A 12,935-nucleotide genomic window follows, 5' to 3' on the forward strand; every position below is an offset into this window, starting at 1 on the left:
AAAAAAAAAAAAAGGGAATCCCTACCTACCGACCCTAATTTTTTCTGGACTGTAATAGGAAACACAACATTTATTTTGTTAGGCCTTATTTGATGTTAAGAATATGCTGTGTACTACTACTTAGTACTATACGTTTAACATCTTGACATGTGTAAACCTAAAAAGATTTTCTGACACTTAGATGCCAAGAATATCAAGTATTACTGAATATTGTATACATTTAATATGAACAAAAATACCTACAAAAATCACAACAGAAAAAAAGGGTGCACAGCTCCTATTTTGGGTGCACTAAGGTGCACATGCACCCAGTATTGCGAGCCCATTTTTTTAAAAACATCAATTGCAACCTTCCAGCCTAGACAACTGTACTTCGCACCACAATTTACACACAAATACTTGGTCATTACAACTAGTGAATTAGTCTACAATTGAAACTAACAAAATTTCAAATTATGCATCGCAATTAATAATGAAGAAAGTATGGTCAACTAGACTTAAGTTTCCAAACGTTTTATATAGTATTCATTTCGGCGCCTTGAAAACGCTATTTTGTTTTCGCGATTTTTTGGCGGGATCATCAAAAATATCTAATTATGTGACATGGGCACATTCCAACAGGTGCTTTGGACCACGTGGAGACAAAGAAAAAGGTTTGGTCGATGCACAATTTCTTTCAACAAATATAACCTCAAAACGCTGAACAATTGACAAAAAAGACATATGCACATACAGTTTATACTGTACAAGCGCACTGCACATTGAAAATGTTGTTGAAAACGCGGCAACTTGACAGACTTTTTTGAAGTTTTTCAAAGCCTGTCTAAAATTAGGAACGGCCACTCTATATATAAATACAGAACTAGACCCCTATTACAGACTACAACCAACTTGACATATTCGTATTTTAGTTGCTAGGGAATAATGTAAGTCAAACAATTTGCTGGTTTACCTGCAACAATACTTGTAAGCGAAGTTCGTCTCCATGCCACGCTCTTCCCAACTGTCTCGCCATTTTGTTGGGATCTTCTCCGAAATTCGCCAGGTCATCAATCCGCATTTTCTCTTCAAAACATAACCAGAACGGCACAAATCCGCGGCTGAAACTTCCCAACATTCTTCTGAACACTAGCAAAAACATTCTACCGACGAAAACTCTAAAAACTACCAAAAAATTTGTAAAGAAAATCAGCCAAGAATATTCCCGTCATGCGAAACCGCCATTTTGAAGGGACCACGCCACTTTTCACACAGGTGTGCAAAACGGCTGTGTTTAATTAATGTGAAGCTGGCAATCTTATTATGACGACCAATGACGGTCTGTCTCGGTGATAGGCACTTATAATTATGTGGCGAAGATGGTGGAATTAATAAGTGATATATATATTTACGAAGACTAATAATCTCATATCAGGGTAAAAAAAATGGATTAAAAAGCATCTACCGCCGGGTACTAGATTGGTATCGGCGAATAAACGTTTTCACGAATATTTGTTATGTGACCACAGTATGAAACATAACACTCTTGTCCAATTTTCCTATACTGTTAAGTCGTTTAGGTGCTTTTCATATTCATAATTACATTATACAATGTATCCAGAGCGTTACAAAGAGTTCTTAGCCCATCTACCCTGCATTTTCGGCCAAGACGCGGTCAGTTGAGGTGTTTAGGCATACCCATAGTGGGCATACTGGATCATGTCCTTGGTGCTGAATATGCCTTCCACGCATAGGAAAACCTGTCCTTGGTGCTGAACATGCCTTCCACACACGGGAAAACCAATTTATAGCGTTTAGGGTAGCAAAACTATTCTCGTTGCACATTGGTAGCTTTGACCTTGCTATCTGACCTTGAACTTTGACCTCATATGGACCGCACCCTTTTGCTATGGACACAGTTGTTGACATCATCGATCGATCAATAAAGCGAAGATTGATCATATAAATATATCCTGACGAAAGTAGGCACATCATTTTTAAAAAAAATCTCAGTCTACATATCTTCCGATATATGCTATATTATGGCACTTCATGGCAGAATCAGTCAGTATTGCCCTGCAGGAAGGACTACCGATATCTTGACTTGTTATCGGTTGTGGAACCTTGACATCATCTCTGCCAAAAAGGTTATGTTTCTGTCAACAGCATTAGTCGAGAAGGGTTAGATGGTTATGAAAAACTGCTGTGGACACCTGATTTTTCCCACGTGTGACGTCAGCAAAGGGTCAAAGGTTGTCTGAAGTCGATATCGTCCCCCGTCCCGGTTGAGCGATGGGTCAGATAGCTGAGGAAGACTGAGTGATTCAGTCGAAAATTTCTGGTGAGTCAAATTCTGAGTTGGAGAAAAGTTTAAGATTTTCATAATGTAATTTACCAACTCAGATGAACTTTCATGCTGCAAGGGTTAGATGGGTTATCTTGATACTAAAAGTACTTGGTAGGTGGGTAGGTCTTGGGCAGAGCTCAAAATTAGATTTTGGGCCCCTGGCAGATTGTTATGGTACTGCAGCTGAACGTTTTTGATATCTCGTGATTTGGACATGCTAGGGCCATGATTGTTGGATGGTAGGTAGCTCTTCTGCTCGGGAAGAAGTGACGTAGGTTTGGGCCCCATTGCAGATGGTTTGTCAAATGCAGGGGCATTTGTTTGAAAGTCATCTGGAGTCATCATAAGTTAAAAATCCATCCTTTGACACATGCATCTCGTCTTACCAAGACATGATTAACTGGATTCAATAAACTTCAGACATACAAAAGGCATGAAGTTTATTGGTCAACAGATATGACATCAGAAGCATGCTGGTTCCCTATAGGTTACAACTAGAGACTTGCAGGAGAAGAGCACCTCTGATTGGTTAACAGCATCATAATTCAGTGTTATCGTTAACAAGGTGACATGTTGACCTTCATTTCACAAAATTCTACCTCGAAGATCTACACGCTTTGTTTCAGAACTTTCTATTGGCTACCTTCTTTGTATAATCCAACCACACTGTGTGCTGCTCCAATCACAGCTCACAAAAGTTTCCTAATACAGAGCAAGAGAAAAAAAAAACAGTTTTCTCTTAACTGTTTTTTCTTTACATACAAGACTTGTGGCTCTCATTCACAAGCATCCAACTATGCAGGGAACATCAATAAAAATATCTTGGAAGGTATGCAAATATTACATAATATGACATAAGGGGATACATTACAATGTAAAAAATAAAAGCAACTCTTTGAAAACATACATGTATCAGTGTTTATGGCTGTCAACTACCAAAGTGCACCATTGTACAGACATTATTGTATAGTATGATTGCCAATGTGGAAGATTGATTGTATGTGCATTTAATAAACATTCCACAAAATTGCAGAAATACAAGATACATGAAAAAAACCAAACCACCAGCCAGACATTTCAAACCCTCTGTTTGGTAAGTTAATGAACAGCATTTTAATTTTGCAATTTGCTCTTTCCAAAACTTTCAACATTTCCAACAAGAAATAACAGGATCTGAATGGAGGTTTAGATTTTTTTTAAATATCATGAGTCTCTAATTATTGACACAACTGTGCCTATTTTTCCACTGTAAAAAAGAGACAATTTACATAAAATATGACAATTAACATGATATGGAGAAGTAAGTTTTGATAATACATTCACAGGAGACCATTTTAATGCTGAAATATTTACAATATGGCATACAATTAAACATAACCATAGGTTTACTCTTCCCTATTCTACAATGTAAGTCTCCACAGTTTATCTATGAAAACCTTAAATTGGACCTTTAACTTTGGTGACCAACACTGTGAAGACATGTCTATGGTACACAGAAGTACACCCATCTAGGCTTGATTGTAAACCACTATGTTCCAACTCGGAAGCTTTTGTTCCCATTTTATATATGTAGGATTTACAGTATTTGTAAGACATCTTTTATGGCTCATGCAATATTTTATAGCAAACAATAATTGAAAGCTTGTTACTTGTTTGAGGGTAGACGAAAGGTTTTAGTATTTTTGAGGAAAATGTTACACAGAACTGACATGTAATTATGTACAAACCTCTGGCCTGCGAACAACTGTCTCGTCATGTGATAATCAACAACAGGCAAGAATTCTAAGATGCGACCCGACAATTTTGTTGACAAAGAGACAGCGATAGTCCTGAAAACTTCCAAGAACTATAGACGAGATCTTTGTTGTGTGTAATGGTACAAACCTTTTATCAAACATGTATGTAACGTTATGTACATGTTCCTGGCCATTGAATATGGTTGCACAGCCCTACAAGCACCCATGTGTGTTGGTTTTCACATTCTTCTGTAACAGGAACTTTCATCTCAAGCTAAGGCCACATCAAAAGAATACATTCAATGCAGTTCTTGAAACAAATTTCCAACATTAAACAGCTGTGAAAATTTGAATGAAATAAATGTCAACCTTCTCTTTGCTTCTATGCATTCACATTTAGCCCTTGCTTTAGACATTACATTTTGTGAATCTTTTATCTCAAATTTACCTCATTTAGACAACTGACTTATCAATATTTTCAAGAAGAATAGTGCCAGTATGTGAAAATGGACCCATAGCCAAAAGAACTTGCAAAAATTCCTGATGTATCCCACATGCATTTCTGAAAGTACAAAAACAAACTATAATTGTATAATCTAAACATAGAGGTAGAATATTCAAACACATGGGCATGTGTTTAACAGTGGAAGTTGTGGTATGTTGTGTTTCATTGCTATCAGAGCCTTTGGAAGAAGACATTTAATGTCCAATTTGTGAAAAGGGACCTTTGCTATACATAAATGTGGCAATCATGGAAAAACTGTCTCACAGGAACTCTCAAGAATGTTCATTTAGGGAAGTGTTTTGTTCTAGACAATGTAGCTAACATGATAGAATTCATCCTTGGTTACAACAATATAATGTGTATACCATCAGAATCTTGTAAAATAGCACTGTGCAAAAACCCATTGTGGAAAGTATCAAGAGGAAGTACAAAAGATTGTAACTTTCATAGTGTTAAGTTCAGCTTTCTTACCACCCAACTGCCTTACATTTGTCATATCTATACTGTTGGTCAGAAACATTGCAACTGTTCACAAGTTACTTTTCTTAGGGATTATCCATCAAAACTACCAGGTGCCTCTCTGACTTGCGTGCAAAGGGTACAGTGTACTGTTGCAAACAGTCAAGTGTTCAAGCCATCCTATGTGTTGCATTTGGGAGAAAACTTTCATGCACATATCGGACCTGTACAAGACACGAAACTGCAGAAACTCGATGATCTATTTTTTAAAGGTAAAAAGGTATGACTTGGTTTATTTGGTAACATATACTGTTATGTGCGTGGTGTTTGTTGACATGGCTATCTAGACAACAACAAAAATATCTAAACAAGAGCATAAGCATAAGGCCATGTGTGACATTAAAGTGCATCATTTCAAGGGGCTTTTCACACATAACATTATGCCAATGCCTTAAACAAAACATGAATACAATTTCCTCAATTCCACCCTTACAATTACACATATTTGATGGGCATAACCAGCTTTTTTTGCTATTAGATACTGTATTTTGATACTTAGCTTGAATACACTAACACTTATGCCTTGCAAGGTACATCATGTCATACACACTTACAACCCAAGCACTTGGGCTTCGCTCCTCACACACATGCATACAGCAGTCACGAACACAACCATAAATAAAGAAACAATATATAACACAATTCTTTGGTTCCAAGACTGTACAGATTCCTATAGATACACAGATGGACTTCACAAGTTGGCACATATGTACAGGAAAGGGACATGCCATCTATCTGATGTTTTTTTCCACAACATGGTAAGGAAGAAGTTGCACTTCCAATGAGATCATGACAAAAAGTTATGTTTATTTCTGTACATATTTTGCCACTTGCCAATCGTTTTTTAATGACTCAGTCAAAATATGTGACCTGTTGGTGCAAGCATCTTTGACCCCTTTTTTGGTAAATATTTGTATCAACTGCAGTAACTTTGTACTCAAAAACAGTCTTACAGACTTACAGAGAGAGCTTAGTTCCTTTCCTATAAGATGTGCCACTTGTGAAAGTAGTCCTCATCACGTTTAATAACTCATAATTTATATTACACTAGCAGGAAGCTTGTCGAACACAGCACTGTTGTTGGCCGGCACTCTCCTCTGCAGGCTGGGCGTGGTCATGCTGTCGTCCTGGCAACCGTTATGGATGAGAAGTTCGGCGACATCGTGGTTGCTCGCCTGACGGGCGTACCAGAGGGGGGCTCTCCCCTCGCGGTCCGTGATGTTAAAGTCAGCTGAGTACTGAGGACAGAAAGTTGGTTTGGTTACATATCTTAGTGGGGTCATGTGGTGTTTGACCTACATGTAGAATCCAGAGGTCCTCGGTTCAAATCCTGACCACTGATTGCAGAGATGCTACAAGCCTCAAGTTAATAAAATCAACAATACTTTTATAAGATCCAGAAAACCTGTACTGGAGACTACTGCTGAAGGTTTCAAGATAAACCATCTTATGACATAGGGGTGTCCAGCTTACCCATAACAGTAGCTGTGTGACCACTATGTTGCCAATTGTACAGGCCAGGTGCAGGGCAGTCCGGCCGTCCCCTTCCAGTGTCATGTTCACCTGGACAGAACAGGGTCAGCACAGGACAGTGTCATGGCAAGAATACAAATAACTTAGTCAAACTCAAAGGTCACACTCTTCAATGTACATGTACAACCAACAGATACAACAGAGTCTAACCAAATCTGTATCTTGTCAGAGTACTTAACAATGGTTTTGATGTAAATAATGTTGGTTTATGGTATGAGCAGTTTCTACACAGCAATAATTTTAAAACTTAGGTCACATGGTTTGTATACAGATATAAGCTTTCAAATGATGCTGTCCATGTCAAACTCCATTGTAATTATTTGGCAGCAGGGCAAGCCCTTTGCAATAGCGACAGGCTAGTTTGGCAGCCCTAGTCGAACAGCCAAAACAATAAGTAAATCATCATCTGGCGTCTGTGTGGTGTAGTGGATAGAGCATCCGACTGTCAAGCAAGAAGACCCAGGTTCAATCCCCAGGGTTGGACCCAGACATGTCCGGACATGCACCCAGACGTTGTGCCCTTGGGAAAGGCACTAAAGTTAGAGGGTTCCTGGGCCCTACTAGGGTTTGGGTTGGCGTTAGGAAGAGCATCCAGCCGTAAAAATCTTGCCTCAAAAAAAAAAGACTTGTACCTGGTGCAAGCACGTCTAACCCCCGGTTGGGGAAAAATGATGTTTAATTCGGTTAAAAAAAATTTTAAAAAATCATCACCTCTGAAGGGTTAGCATGCGCCAGGAGGAGCACCACGGTACGGATGTCGTCATGCGTGACCCCCTCCAGTAGCTGCTGGCCAATGGGAACATCTGGATAGGGCGGCGGCGCCAGGAACTCTTTTCTCTCGTACTTCGCTCTTATCCACGACTCCTTTTCCTCTCTGTGGGAAGGAAGACATCAAGTTCAAGTCTAAGAAATACTATGTATTTTTTTCTCTCCATTTTATAAATGTTTCACATATCAGTAGCAAGGCTGGAAATAGTCAATCTTTATTGCACAACAATTGTAACGGGTACAATGCATGGCAAACTCTTCAGTACTACATATCTAGCTAGCATCTACTCTCACGTGTACAGTATTACCTACAAGTTCTATGTATCGAAAATAACATTCTATTTCAAAAGTTCATATAGTACATGTATATATATGGAACATGGCTGACATGATAATGTACAAGTTTTTATATATGACTGTATAGACTAGAGTGTACATCAGTTTGTTGTGTCGGATATAATATGATTTCTTTCAACTAAAGCTTTGGATATATACATGTACTGGCCTATGTACAGGGAAGTTTCGTCGGAACATGACATGAGAAGTGTAAAAGTATCTGAGATTGTTAATAGTGCCATCCACTGACCTTTGTGAGTTGGGGGTTGGTTTGACTCTGCCCCGAGGGTTTGCTTCCCACACGCTGTTAGCCAGAGAGTTTCCGATGGACGTCATGACCGTGGCTAGTTCCGTCGGCCAGTCGTCCAGGTCCAAGGACCGCACTCTAGACAGGTGAGTCCCCAGATTTCTGTGCACACCTGAACACTCTATACACATCAGGGCACCCAGGTTCAAACTAGCCCAGTCTGGATCTGTCGAGAAAAATGCTAGAATGTGATGGCTGTGGCAAATGAGAAAAAAAAAGAACTGAGAAAACTAAATTGACATTGGATTACATTGTCAATTTAGTTTTCTCAGTTCTTTTTTTTGTGTGTACATTGGGTAACTTCATTGACAACATTTCTGTGAACATTTGAACACTCTATACACATCAGGACACCTAGGTTCAAACTTGCAAAATCGGAAACTCTGGAGAAAAGGTTGAAGGTGATGCAAGAAAACAACATCAACCTTGTCAATTTTTTTTATAGTTCTTAGCTTTGGGACATGTATATCTTGTCACCACAGTTATTTTCTTCAAAATTCATAGATTTCATTAAAAACTTTCCCAACATTGGGATGCTAATACAATGTACATGTACATAATGATTTTCAGAAGAGTGCTGAAAAAACTTACTTGGTGCCTCACAGTCGACACAGAAGGCGTTCCCGCGAATGTTGCGGATGGCCTGAATCACTTGCTGGTCCCCGTAGCTGTTGTTCCGATTCTGTGTCGGGAACATTCAACATAGGGTCTGAATCAGATTCAGAATCACATCAATATGGTGAAAAAATCAGAAGAGAGCCCAGTGTCTTTGACCTGTGCATGGAAGGTGTTCAGCACCAGGGACAGGCATGTTTGCCTGTGTGTGGAAGGTGTTCAGCAATAAGGACAGGCATGTTTGCCTGTGTGTGGAAGGTGTTCAGCACCAAGGACAGGCATGTTTGCCTGTGTGTGGACGGAGTTCAGCATGTTTGCCTGTGTGTGGAAGGCATTCAGCACCAAGGACAGGCATGTTTGCCTGTGTGTGGACGGTGTTCAGCATGTTTGCCTGTGTGTGGATGGTGTTCAGCACCAAGAACAGGCATGTTTGCCTGTGTGTGGATGGTGTTCAGCACCAAGGACAGGCATAGTTGCCTGTTTGTGGAAGGCATTCAGCACCAAGGACAAGTATATTTGCCTGTGTGTGGATGGTGTTCAACACCAAGGACAGGCATAGTTGCCTGTTTGTGGAAGGCATTCAGCACCAAGGACAAGTATATTTGCCTGTGTGTGGATGGCATTCAGCACCAAGGACAAGTATAGTTGCCTGTGTGTGGATGGTGTTCAGTACAAGGACAGACATGTCTACTGAAAGACACTCACCTTAGATTTGGTGCTGTCATTGCCTTGTAGAGCAGACAGAATCTGACTCTCTATGGCTTGGACCCATGCATCTCTCTCCTAGAAATAACAAACACAATACAATCATCATAATTATGATATGAAAAGCTATCAGTATTGTCTGGGATACACAAAAGTAAGATGAGCACATTTGTTCTGATTAACAACAAGACCATGGTTACTGAGGAAAAAACTGTTACAGCAGTAAAACCAAGTTCAAGTAGTTACCAAACTTACCTCTGAGTTGGGGGCTTCAAATTGCCAAGATTTGTTGTCCAGGGACAAAATGTAGAACTCATTCTCATCTGAGTCTGCAAGGAGGTAAAAATACATGAAACAGATGCAGACAAAATCACAGGGAGGACTGAGTCTCTGTAAGAAACAGCAAACGTTAGTTTGATGCATGATTTTTGTGTAGAATATGGTGTGGAAAAGTGTAGATATATTTTTTGTGGACCTGTGTACCGAAACTTTAGGTACACGGGTTTAGGTGCTGGTCTGGACCTAAACCTGTTGTTCTTAAAGAAGTTAAGCCAATCGCCAATTAGCCAACTGTCACTTCAAGTGGCATGTTGTAGAAGTTTTTACATACTTTCCATACTGTAATTAGGTTTCGCTGACATTCTACTGTACATGTATTTTATGTTGTGCACCCCAAGTTTTTCCTGTGCCCCTAAATTTTTAGTGCACCTATTCACAAAATCAATTCGAACTCTGAATAACCAACATCATAAATGGAAAGTGCTGCACATGCCTGCGGTGTTGTGATCTAGTCTGCTGGAATGAGGTAAATAAAAAAAAATCTTGGGAAAAGCCAAATTAAAAATGCTATGATTTAAAGCAAGTGATGGGCCATATCAGGATCATAATGACATTGTTTGATGACAAATCTAAAGAAAAGTGGTTATAAATATAATTGCTACATAGTAAATGTAACTTTTGATTCTTTGAAAAACACCAGAACAAAGAAAAAACATAAAAAATATACCAGGTGAAACAATCTATGTGCAGATCAGAATTTAAGAATAGATATTCACTGTTCCAGGAATTTTTTGGCCCTTAGACATACATACAGTGTATAAAAAAGACTTGGCAATGTTTAATCTATGCCCCATATGTCTCATTGTGTCTATGGTTCAGATGCATAAGATGCGTGGAGACCATACAAATAAGCGATGCGATGATATAACAAAGGCAAGACAAGACAAGGGATGTAACAAGGACAGTGCTGTGAAGTCGTCGTGTGTGTGGCAGAAATGGAGAAGCAAGAACAGACCCCAAGTAACAAATAACAGTGCAGAAACGCTACAAGGTGCAGACAAGGGTCCACATACTCTCCCTGAGACACTATAAGTCATTCTTGACAACGAGAGACAAACATGAAGAAGTCTTGCTTAGAGATTTATTCTCAAAAATGTTCTAAGGCTATATAATCTCTTGAAATTTTCTCTTTTTTTTCACAAACATGATAAACAACTTTTCTGGAAAGAGAAAGACACCTTCTCTGTGTGAAATGTAGAACATTCAAATACCAGTGGCCACCTCCATATAAAGAGCACCTGGCCAATGTGACCACTTTTTGGTGGTCCCTTAGGTAATTTTCTCTCATTAGGTATTACAGTCTACAGGTACTATTAGGTATTACAGTCTACAGGTACTATTAGGTATGACTGTCTACAGTCAACACCTATCCACACAGACCAGATTTTATCTGTCCCGTGTTTGTAGTATTTTTTCTTACATAAGACAACAAACAATTATCATTTTTTCCTTTGTTAAACGTTGTATGGCAGATGTGAACTCTCCATGCCAAGAGAAAATGTTTGACAAAACTACATGTACATGTATACACTTTCCCAGTTGTCACTCTCTTATTCTTTAGGGATTTCCAGGAGGTATGTGCACCCTGTCTGCAGAACAAAGACGTGGCTTTACCTTCCATTTGAAAGCGATAAAGATTTCGGAAGCTCCCGCCACTTTTGAGCTTCCAATACCTCCTCTTGTGGGGAGGGGGCGGGGAGTCAAATTTGGAACTCCCACTGCTGGCGTCGCCTGCAGAGGCGCAGAGAAGGACTGAGCAGTGTGCCGAGGAGGAAGAAGGGAAGGAGAGAGAGAGCAGAGAAGGAAGATGAAATGAACAGAAGGCAGAGACGCTTTCTCCAACTTCCCACATGATTTCAGGTCTACCTACTTTTGTCATGTAGCTTTTCCCTACATCACATGTTTCATGACAATTCAACTTTAAGTATGAAAGTAACTTTCAAGTTTAGATGATTACCATAATATGAAATAATCAATGGCAAATGTCAAAATAAATCTTTCAGGATTAGGTATTAAAAAGCAAAACATTTAAAAAAATCAAAAAGCAAACTTTATGTTTGTGATTTTTGGTCTGATGAAATTTGAAATGAATTTTGTGTTCTCTTGTTAGTTTGTTAGTCACCTGGACAAGACAGAGTAGAGAAAGAGAAGACAGCTGCAACATTTATGTCATTTCCTTGCTACCTACCATTTCTATCAAATCCACAAGACTTCTATCTAGTACACAATCTTACCTAGTAACTACAAGAAACAGTCCTAGAATAGAACATTTTGTGTATGTATGATCAGATAAACCTTTATGTCAGGTAACAAAAAGAAACTAACTTTTGAATTGACTTGATATACAGGTACAGTCATGACTAATAACATGAGGCTATTTGGTTAATTGGTAGACTTTTCTATATCAAGACTAGAGCTAGTATAGGACAGATACCAGGCTATCTAGTATTGACTAACTATCAGATTCTGATGCTTATTATGCACACTACAGTTGTGGTTAGTTGGAGAAGTTAGTGAGCACAAATGCAGCAGATGAATGGAGCAGCAGAAATGCATGTTGGGTACACATGGAGGGTACATGTACAATGTACGTGACTGTATGTTTCAGGGTAAGGCATGTAAGAAGAAATTACACATTTTTATCCGCCCATCCTCAGAAAAAAGGAAAGCTTTCTTGAAGATGTTTTTTGTGCAAAATTTGTACCATCAGTTGTAAGAAAGTAAAAATCAAACCTGTTTTGCAGCAACAGAACTTTGAGTTTTACAAAGTTAACAAAAGGTTTAATACTAACTTTTTGAATGTAAAGTTTTGAATAAAGAAAAACTGAACAAGGTGATGTGACATGAAATGCTGACACAATGAGGGACAAGGTACATGTTTGTGAGTACATGTGCAGGGGACGTGTGGCTGGAGTTACAGATCATGGGTTGTAATGTCAGAACATGGGTCATGATTGCAGACCGTGGGTTGTGACATGACAACTCATGGGTTTCGGTTTCAGACTGCGGGTTGTAATGTCAGAACAAAGGTTGTCATTTCAGATTCTTAGTTGTGACATTACAAACCATGGGTTGTGACATGATAGTGGAGCGTGGGTGGTGATATTAGACTGTGGGTTGTGATTTCAGAACAAGGATTGTAACCTATGGACCGTGGGTTGTGAGTAATCTCCAAGCAGATTCGGTGGGGCAAGGGGACTTTATATTGGCCAGTCCTGTATCCATTGGCCGCCTGTATCCAACATT

At 39.2% G+C, this 12,935-nt stretch overlaps 1 protein-coding gene across 9 annotated transcripts in view; it reads right to left on the reverse strand.

The window, feature by feature from the left end:
* Nucleotides 1-2,751: 2,751 nt before the first annotated feature.
* LOC109474157 (arf-GAP with GTPase, ANK repeat and PH domain-containing protein 1-like) overlaps nt 2,752-12,935 on the reverse strand; it is a 71,448-nt gene continuing 61,264 nt past the window's right edge. For all 9 annotated transcript variants that reach the window (XM_019774393.1, XM_019774392.1, XM_019774396.1 and 6 more), the window contains 7 exons: nt 9,606-9,679; nt 9,351-9,428; nt 8,622-8,712; nt 7,974-8,196; nt 7,331-7,493; nt 6,560-6,649; nt 2,752-6,324 (listed from right to left, as the gene is read on the reverse strand). In XM_019774393.1, the coding sequence (XP_019629952.1) occupies nt 6,124-6,324; nt 6,560-6,649; nt 7,331-7,493; nt 7,974-8,196; nt 8,622-8,712; nt 9,351-9,428; nt 9,606-9,679 (920 nt within the window). In that variant the 3' untranslated portion in view covers nt 2,752-6,123. The remainder of the gene's footprint in view (nt 6,325-6,559; nt 6,650-7,330; nt 7,494-7,973; nt 8,197-8,621; nt 8,713-9,350; nt 9,429-9,605; nt 9,680-12,935) is intronic.

The sequence above is a fragment of the Branchiostoma belcheri genome, unplaced genomic scaffold (assembly GCF_001625305.1).
Source record: "Branchiostoma belcheri isolate BF01 breed outbred unplaced genomic scaffold, Haploidv18h27 scaffold30, whole genome shotgun sequence".
NCBI lineage: Eukaryota > Metazoa > Chordata > Leptocardii > Amphioxiformes > Branchiostomatidae > Branchiostoma > Branchiostoma belcheri.